Here is a 10,259-nt window from a genome sequence, read left to right as displayed (position 1 = left end):
GAAAATCAGTGGTATGAGTGAATAGGAGCAGCAAGCAGGCAAGCTTTGCTAGTAGAGAGCCCACATCTGTAAGTCTTTGCAGTGGTGGTAAGGACCCTCTACATTGGTAAGCTTTGGGAGTTGCAAAATAACGCTTTTAGGAACAGATAAGCCACAGAATTAAATGGAGTGACATAGCTGCACTTGGCTAGGGTCATACAAGGACAGTCTGGTGCTAGAGGAGCTGGAAATTAGCACAAGGAAGAAACATATTTAGTAATTACCCAACACTCCTCACCTTCAAAGCTCTTAATAAAATTAAATCATTAGTCCTTACAACATTCAAGGTGATGAAAGGAGAGGGAAAGAATGAGGAACTGTTTGGGATCTCAGACTTTATGTATTCGCTCAACATTTTCCCTTTAATGTCTATTTAAATAAATTAACCTGAATGCTCAAGGTTATATTTGACACTGGAATCTACTTATAAGGTACTGAGGAAGAAGCATCAGGTGAATTAGCAGCTCTCCAGTTGTGCATCTAAATTTCCCAGAGTACCTTCAGTTTAATGAACTTCCCTTTGGGCCTGCCTTCACTGCATGTCACTGTCATGTCCAGACACGGCTGGGGGAGCAGAGTGACCCTCTGTTTACAGGGAAGCAGAATAAATTGTGAGAGTCATGTTGGCAGTGTTTAGTTTAGCATGAGAACGCTTAATCCCAACAAGCTCATCTCAGATGTGACCAGCTCGGGCCTTTTGCCTAGTTTGGACAGGCACTCTGACCTCCTTTGCAGAAGTCATGGTATAATTTATCTCCTGTACCTTTCTGGCTTGCTTAGCCAACAGGAGGGTGAAGGAATAGGGAACATTAGAGTTCATGTATCCCTGATGTCCTGGGGGGGGGTACAGGCTGTGGGAATTCCCCTTTGCAAACAGCAGTATCAAGCTGTGGTCTCCGAGGTCTGTTAAACTGGAAGCACTTGAAGATGTCTAACAGAGTGAATAACTCTGCTTCCTTTCTGATAAAACTTGCATGGCTGTAGAAGGAAGCCTGAAGATTTGGTCTCAGTATAATCTATAAGCTAAAAAAACCCAGAACACTAGCAAGAGAAACTTAAAATACAGCTTAAAAAAAAAAGAAGTGTTTATGCAATATTTAAATCATTTCCACTCCTCACTCAAGGAGCTGAATACTGGTAATGCAGAGAGCAATTACACTGCTTGGTTAGATTAGGGCACAGGCATTGTTGGCCAGTGTTTATGGCCCTAATTTTGGAGCAAGACGATTCCAGTGTCTTAGGAAATTATTTAAATAAAGGATGAAGACTTTTTCACTTGCTATTTCAAATAAAATTCATTGACTATAACTGATGTCCAAATTTGCAAATATTCCGAAACAGTGACTCAGACGTCTGGTAGCTTCTCCAAATGTGGTGTTGGGGCACTGACTGCAAAAGGGGCAGCATTTGGGGTGTGAGGGACAGATGCAGGATGGAGGGCTCGGCCTGTGAGCAAAGGGCTTGAAGTGTGGCAGACGGAGAAGAGAGGAAGAGATTTACCTGATATCAAGCTGAGGTCACCCAGCTGCCACCTGTGGCCACAGAGATGCTGGTGGCCTGGGTGAGGAGCTGTGTGGAAGCCATCAGGTGTGAGGGGCTCTCTGCTGCTGGAGGGCTGTGTTTGGGGATGTGGGTGTCATCAGCATGTATGAAGCAGCCTTGCCAAAGACTTGACCCGAGTCTCCTTGCCTTTTCCTGCCCAAACCACCTTTCTTGACTGCAGGCTTTTTAGAGCTGTTTGCCAGAGCTTGAGGGGAGGTCTAGTGCCTGAAGGTTTATGGAGACTTTCCTTGCTTTTGCCAGGTGTGATATTTGGAGGGGGCGGGTGGGTTTCCTGTGCTTTGTGTGGCATGACAAAGCTTTGTCTAAGCCTGTTTGAGAAGACAAAACTGAAATATGCTGGCTTTGAGAGATCACACATACAGATCTGTATTTGTATTTGATAATCCTGATTTGTCCTAGTTAACTTGAGAGAGAAAGGGAGGCAGGGCAAGCTTCAGCTACAGCAGTGTAACAAGAAAATACTGCATTAATTTGGGCCCAGCAGGGAATGTATTAGAGAGAGAAAGTCTTTGTTCTTCTGTTCTGTTGGTAAGGAAACACCATGCACTGCATGAGTAAGATGCATACAGTAACTGCCTGTATTTCCTAATCGGATCTGTCTCTTCTCTCTTCATGTGTGGTGTTCTTTTTTTTTTTATCGTTCTTTATACTGCTCTACTTGAGACAGAGATGTCTGGACATCAGTGCTTGCCAGTATGACTGGGGATTCACAACAGACTTGCAGACTTGTGTCAGAAATAGAACCAAACATTACTAGAAACTGCCCTGCTGCTAGACACATGCCATGCTCTGGGATAGCAGGCTTTACCGCTGATTATACAGAACAGTAATCAGCAGCATATAAATGGTCTAAATGTTCCCGTTTTCCCAGGATGGGTTGAAATCCACTGCAGGAGTGTGGCAGTAAGCTATAATTGGAATGGAGTGTGCGCTCTGCTGAGGAAACTAGCTCGGTTCCTGCCTGCCCAATCACTGCTGGATCATTTGACAGGAGCCATCCATCTTCAGGTGAAAAGGAAACTGGTGCATTGAATTAATTTGTGGTAGCTTTCAAGATCCTAGATTTTGGCAACTGGAAACTCTCCTGAGTCTAAAAGTAGCATCTGGGACAGATCAAAGGTTTTGAATTCAGTATGGGGTGGTTCATTCTGTATGGGATATTTGGATATCTTGTCCATGATGGCCACTGTTTCTCCATAGTTTTAGGTTGCTATAAGCCTCCTTAAAGTTGGTGCAGTGACACCAACGCACAATAACCCTGAAGTCCTTTTTGCATTTTTAGGAGGTGTGTTAATTTTTCTTAGATTATTCTTGATATTTTTGCCGGCGGATGTTAAATTGCTGCGAGAACCTGATTTCCTGCCTCTTTTTTCTTTGGTAAACTGTAGGTATTGTAGGGTCTGGAGCTATTCTGACAGCTCTAGATGAGATGATGTGGCAATGTCAAGAAAGCCTAGCAATGCTTCATATGCTTCCACAGAAAGCTTTACACTGGAGCACTTACGAGCAACTGTGGTTTGTTCTTGCTCCTGACTTTATTTGGTGAATGTGCCTTTTGATAATTTCTACTTTATGTATACAGGGCTAATCTCAAATTTTTATCAAACTGTTAATATAGCCGTGACTCACCTGTTTAGTATATTAGCTTGCTCCCTCCATAAAGACGCAAATTCAGCATGCAGCAGCAAATTACAGTTCTGCCTTGCCTACAGTACTTCTTGACTGTAATACAATATACAGTTTTCTGGGTATGTCTCTCCTATTTGTTTTGAAAGGGGGGAACACATTTTCCTATGGCTTGTCCTGTAGGCTGTTACCCCTCCTGCTTGCGATACCTTAGTGACTCAATGGCTACAACAACCAAAGACACGGCAAAAGTTCAATAGGTGGAAAATGTGTCTATACTAGTTTAGATTTAGCAGCCGGAGATAAGCAGGAGGGGCTGTCACGCATAAACAACCCTCTTTTGCAGTCCATGATGCAGGACCTTCATTGATTTGGCAAAGAAATGGACACTGTGAGGAAACCTCTGAGAACAAAATTAGATGGGAAAATTTAAAGCGTGGTGGGAAAAGTTCAGCTGAGGTTAATTCTCTCCACTACTAGTCTCAGTGAAAGCATTAATATTGATTTTGCTTAAATGGTTCAAAGTCTAGATGCTGAACCTAATGGTTTTGCCAGGGTACCTTGGAGGTATGAAATTCTCCTGCTCCTCCTTAGCATTTACATTTTAAAACTTACTAAATACTCTCCCCTCTCCAAAAGAAGAGGTAAAATGAAATCAAAACCACCTTAAGAGGTCACATAGGAAAAGACAGTTCTAATCCTCTCTAATGAAGCGGAGAATGAAATAGATGAGGTAGTTTTAATAATTCATGGAGGGACCAAAATTTTAAAAGATGATTTGCATGTGCACTCATATCTATGCTGACTTGATTCTGACGATAGCTTCAGTTTGTCAGGATCTGGTGCCAGAAATATGCATGTCAACATCTGGCCTTCCCCCTGGAATAAGTAAGCTATACCAGATGAGTATAGCAGCACGGCTATGACACTAAGGTGGCTTGGACAAAGCAAGCAAACAAAAAGAATGTTTCAAGTGAAATTCTTAAGTTCTTTGATTGTTTGCCCATTAGCGATCTATGCAACAAAAGATCAGAGGGGAGTTGGTGTCGTGTGGCTTTAAATAATTTAGAAGCAGAAGCAATTGCTGGAGACTGCTTGAGGGAAATAAATAAATAATTAAGTCCAAGAGAAGCATCTGGCTCAATCTGTCTGCCAAAACCCCAAAGAATAATGGAAAAAGAACCTTCTTTTACCAAGTGTCTAGGAGAACATTTGCCCTGAAGATGCATGAGGTGAGAATTTTTTGCAGACTTTTCTTTGCTAGCTGAAGCTATCGAATTACTTATCCTTTAACTAAAGTATGTAAGTGTGTGGCCTGGGAGGAAAAAGGACTAGTAACAGTGGTTGACATAGAAAACAAAGTGATGTGGTGTAAAATTAGTGCTGCAATAATGATGATGATTTAGCAGAATTGTTTACAAGTTGGTATTGCTGATTGAGCAGGGAGGGATGTTAGAGGTCTATTTTTTAAAAACAAAAAAGAGGATTTTAAAAGAAATAATAGTGTATTTGATCTCTCAGTATGTAGGAGAAAGGGTATGATGAGGCTGAGTGTATAAGGGGGACTGTAGCAAGACTGAAACTATTCAACATGGACAGACAAATCATCAGAAAACTGTAATCTAACCAGTCTCTCAGTCCCCACTTCTTTTCTTTTTTTTTCTTTTTTTTTTTTAAGCACCAAAAAGTTCCCTCAAAGCACAGGAGGGTGTCTATACTGCACTTTCTGACCAGAGCAGGTTCTATGTCGGAATAACCCTGTTGACTTCAAGGACCGATTTTAGTGGAGATCCAAATCTGAGCTCACAAGTTTAAAAAGCCATACAAATGAGAGTTTCTCTATCTGTAAATGCGATCCAGTGCAAACTCATACTGAAGTGGGCAGTGCTGCTCTCTCCTACTGGACCAATGTAGGGCAGGGAAAAGCTTTATAGAAATGACCCTGCTTGAAGTGTGACAGAGCTATGCAAGCAGTCAAGGAGCTCAGTGAACGTGAGTTCAGTCTGACTCTGCTCTGTTTAGGAAGAGGCATTGGCATGTAAAAATAATTCTCTAGATGACCAGAAGGCCCTGCTGCTTTGTCTAGCAGAAGACATTAAGTAAAGTAAATGGTTACCCATATCCCTAAATATTAACCTTGCTTCAGATTAAAAAAAAGAAGAAAAAGCAAACAAAGTCAGACATGAACTTGGAAATGTGTTTGCCTGTGATAGCAAAAAATCCCATGTGGTCTGAACAGTGTTTTATAAAGCCTAGGGAATATTTCTCAAGATGTCATCTTCAAATACTACTACTTTGACTCTCCTGAAGATCTCCCAGAAACCTCCTGTTATTTACTCCCATGCACAGAAAACAAAGTCTTTAATGGTTGATGCTCTCCAGATCCTTTCTAAGAAACTTCTGCCTTATCAGTAACCTTTTCTGCACTGTCAAGAAATCTACAGTTTCAAGCAGCAGGCAGCTCTGAAATCTCCCAGGTCCTAATCTAAACATAGACCTTTATTAATCACCAAGCATACTGGCCTGGGTAACACTCGTCTTCTGAAACACTGATTTGTTGATGTAGGCTCAACTAATACTTGAAGAAAGAGCGGTAAAAATAGTTGGAAATGTTTTACATGTCTGCAGCAGCAATCATCTGCTTTACCCTATGAAGAGGGCCCCGTTCAAACACTACACTGTAAGAATGTTTTCATGGGTAATTAAGACAATTAAGCTTATGTGAGCGGTCTAGAAGCAGGTGCTGGTAGACGTGTTGAGGAATTATATTTTGTAGTCGCTGACTCCATTGCCCTTTCAGGTGGATACCCGACACTCAAATAGCACCGGAATCTGCTCGGGGCACTCTGCTACTGTTGTCCTTCCTGCCTTTCCCTTCCCAGACAATTGCCCTTTAAAATGTAGCTGGAAAGATCAAAAGCCTTATTACTGTAAAAATCACTGTGAAATTAAAAGGGATAGGAATCAGCCATTTGTGTAGCAGGTTCTTTTCATGTCCCTGCATAGACTTGCCAATTAGGGTTCTCTTTTCTCAGTCGGAGAGGTTAACCTGTGCTGCTTTTATCTCGGGATCCCTGCCCAGGTTTCTAAAGTGATTTGTGGTCATTTGAGATCTTCCTTTGTTTTTGTCACTTGTTCCTGGGAGGAAGAGTGTCAGTGATGGGAAATGTCTTGCTATTTATAGGCTGTCTCAGTGTTATGTCTCCTGTGGTTATATCCAGGAGGCAGCATACTATTTACTCTTAGACCACCAGTCTCTCAGCCTGAGTTTCTCACCATGGATTTGCTGCTGAGAATTTTTGTCTGATTTCTTTCAGATGACTCCCCCTCCCAACTGCATCGTATTGATCACTAGGGTCTTGTCTAGCCCTTTTGATACGTACCTTGGGGTCCTTGTTACTCAATGTTTAGTCTGATGTGGTTGGGTGGGGATGGGGATACTTTCTATAGGATCCAGAACATGGAGTGAGGTTGGGGGCTTGAGGCATGCCTGTATCTTACCCATTACAGATGTAGGATGCAGCTAGGGTAAGCGCTTGAGACAGCGAATTGGGACTTGCTTCTGGGTACAGAAGATTGCTACACTTTGTCTGTCTTCACTTATCCACCTAAGCTTCTCTGCTACATTTTTCATGGTTATATTAGGTCATATTTTTTACTTTAGTCAAATTTTTACTGCATTACAGGAGAGGATCTGATAAACTGCAATGTAAAAACGAACACCTAGCTCCTTTTTAAATGCTCAGACTGAACTCTGTTAATGTGTTGATAGAGGGCATTCAGCTCCAGAAATAAAGTTGTGAAGTACTTGGCTAAAATTCTCTTGACCTCCTTAAATTTTACTAGATTCAACCGTGATTCACTGATAACATCCTGCGGTTTATAGTAACAACAGTAGAGGTGAAATCCTGACCCTCTTGAAGCCAACAAGGAATCCTTTACCTAAGATTTCATACTAGATACCTCACTGTGGCTACTGTGTCCCCAAAAATGTGTCATCCTCTAGCACCTTCAGCGGAGTAGAAAGTACCACGGGGATTTCTCAGACTAGAGGAAAATGCGGAGCAGTCTTCCCCTGAAAGAGTATGGGCATTTGCCTGTCATTGACTCTGTGCTTGCTGACATTCCAAAGTTGTCACGAGAAGGTTTAGGAAAGGGTCTTGTCACACCTAGGCACTAGCATGTCTGTTCCCTCCTGGGTGAGACCAATTGGTGGGACGCGGATAAAGAAGGAGCTATGTTCTGCCTGTCTAATTGTGGTTTACAGTGAAATGAAGCAGGGACAAAGCTTCCCCTCTCCTGAAAGGGTGATCGCACCTTTGGCACTGTTGTGAGTCTGTCAGTGAGCTCAGTGAGAGCAGTGCCTTCTCTGAAGGGAATGTAGACTGGTATATTGAGACTTATCCTCCTTGCATGTAGTTGGTTGTTTTTGTTTTGTTTTTTTTTTATTTATTATTTGAGTTCAGGCCAAAACACTTTTTTTTTGAGTTCAGGCCAAACATTTTTCTTCTTATGCAAGCTACCAGATTATGAGCTGGGTCAGCAGAGATGCAGATGGTGCACCCTGGTCTTGATGCTACAGGTGTGGTAGCCTCTGGAAAAAGGCAGGGCAGAACATTGTGACAGCAGCTGAGAGTGTTGCCACAACTGAATCTGCCAGAGCTCTAAGGGAGTGAGGAATTGGGCTTCAAACAAGGAATCTGGTTTAATTTTTGCACTGTTTCCACATCTGTGCAATCTTCCCATCTCCCATAGCTGTGCCCGGGAGAACAGAAAATAACTCTCAGTGGTGGGACCTAACCAGTATGATCTCTGGCTTGTGCTTCTCAAGCTGTGAATTCCTACTGAGTGAACGTACCTCTTATCTTTCTGTGTGTGGCAAACCAAAATAAGTGACGCGTAAGCTCTAAACAAATGTGGGTTTTTTTAGCTAGGCCAGTGCTGTGCATAGTAAGAAGCAATACCTGACTGACACGTGCCCAGCAGATAAATCTCATCATCGTTTGTATTGTCTCAAACTGTAGCCTGTGCCTCTGCATCAAGGCATTTCATGCTAACTGAGACCTGTTGAGGGAACAGCATTAACTTATACAATGAATTCTTACAAGCTTTGTTATTAACTTTATTTTAGTATTCAATATCTAATTAAATATTTTCCTAATGCAATATACCCATTTATAATATGTGAAGCCTGACTGTTGTCTCCTAGGAGCAGGTCAGTAAAGAATAGCATTACAAATATTTATTTACTTCTCTTGTCCCCTTTCTGGCTTTATTTTAATGGGTGTGCAAAACTGCATGAAAGCTACAGGGGAGAAAAAGCCCCCTGGGAAACCCTTTGTATGAGGATGAATTGGAAAAACAAACTCTAGGGTGCTCATTTGCCATGAATCGCTTTTCACATCACGTGCGGAAAATGAATGAGGCGTCTGTGAATCTAATTCCCTTTGTCCCAGTTGTAAAGCAGCTCAGCACAATAGGAGAGGCACAAGGCCAGCAAAGCAAGAGGTGGAAAGCAGGCACCATTCAGGGAATTCATTTTCAGCCATTCCAGTGCTGCTTGCTCCTCTCCTTCTCTACGGATTTAAAGAACAAACACGGTCCCTGGGAAATGCCTCTGTTCAGTGCTGCTGCTGAAGTCTCGCTAAGCACGGTGGCAATGGTGCAGATCACGAATCCTTCCCACTGTCACGCTGGGTCCCTTGTCACTCCAAGTGGGAGGACAGAAAGCACTTCACCACAGCCTCGCTGCACATTAGGAAAACAGCAGATCAGTGCCTTGAAGAGTCTGTGTCATCCCAGGGGTAAAAGAGATAAAGATCTAGGGTCTTCCTCTTTTTTTTAACCTAATTTCAAGATAAAAATCCTAGTCATCTCTTTCATGCTGAACTGGATTTTTGACAGCTATTTATTATTCTGAATTAGGTAACATTATTTCCTCTTTACTATCTTCTATCTAAACACAGTCAAATTTGTGTGTGTGTGTCAACCAAATTGGCTATATTTGAAAGACTAAAAATACTTCAGCTGCGAGACCCAGTGCTGGCTCTGGATTGTAACCCTTCCATTCATTGCCTGGTTTATAAGCCTCTCACTGTACAAGAACAACTTTGTTGCCCAGCTAAAAGGAAAATGGAAATTTTTAAAAATCTCACCGCAGCTTTTGTAATGTATTTCCAAGTTGTCCTCTTTGCAGACTGTGTGCGTAGGCCATTCTGTGCTGGCATCGATGTAAAGCAGGACTAAGATGAGAACAAGAGCATTTGATGTCTTCATGGTGGCGGTGGTAGTTTGCAGGATTACTTCTGTCTCTTGCCTAACCCTCTGTGGAGGGGAGGTGTTCTCGCCTTTCTCCAAGGCACACAGGAGTTACTACATTCGCGCCTGCAGAAGGGTTAAGTGAGCCAATGCAGCCTTAGCTTACCACAACCTGGTATAAACAAGAGGCTAATCGGAATTGGAGGGTGCTATTTCCGTGTGCTTAGACTTCTGCTTTCTGCTTCAGTTTAAACTAATGACAAATGAGCTAATCACACCTACTCACTGCACAGCGTAGCCCTGCCTCAGCGCCGGCTGGAACAATGCAGCAAACTGTTTAGTTTTTCTCTCGCTGCCAGTTTCTTCTCTTGAAGTCGAAGCATTTGGGTCAAGACTTCACACAGGCTTATTTAGCCCTTCTGGCTGCGAAACACTGCAATCCAAATTGCCCCATCTTAAATCACGCAAAGTCAGACCAAATTTTGCAAGGCGGACGGTTTGGTTTCTGTATTCTTCTTAGTAACAAATCTGTCTGCTGGAGGGAAAGGAGGTGTGTCTGATGAAGCTGACACCAAATAAGCAAGCCCTGAAACTTTTAGGATTGAATCCCTCCTGCTTGACTATGCTAAATACTGCATTTATATTCATTTTCTTCAATGGCTCTTAGAAATGTACTATTTAACAGTATACCCAATCAGGTAAACCTAACTTGATTTTTTTTATTATTATTTTTATTTTGCTTCTGTCTTCCTGGTTATTTAACTGCCCACTAG

The 10,259-nt window shown here is 42.3% G+C and overlaps 1 protein-coding gene across 1 annotated transcript in view; it reads right to left on the bottom strand.

Moving 5' to 3' along the window:
• The window catches only part of LY86 (lymphocyte antigen 86), a 25,524-nt gene extending 15,986 nt beyond the window's left edge, over nt 1-9,538 (bottom strand). The window contains exon 1 of the mRNA XM_009885413.1: nt 9,384-9,538. Coding sequence (XP_009883715.1) covers nt 9,384-9,504 — 121 coding nt within the window. The 5' untranslated portion in view covers nt 9,505-9,538. The remainder of the gene's footprint in view (nt 1-9,383) is intronic.
• Nucleotides 9,539-10,259: the final 721 nt, after the last annotated feature.

This window comes from Charadrius vociferus, unplaced genomic scaffold (assembly GCF_000708025.1).
Source record: "Charadrius vociferus isolate BGI_N301 unplaced genomic scaffold, ASM70802v2 scaffold375, whole genome shotgun sequence".
NCBI lineage: Eukaryota > Metazoa > Chordata > Aves > Charadriiformes > Charadriidae > Charadrius > Charadrius vociferus.
Note: the sequence above shows the minus strand (reverse complement) of the source record. Positions and strands in the feature narration are given on the sequence as shown.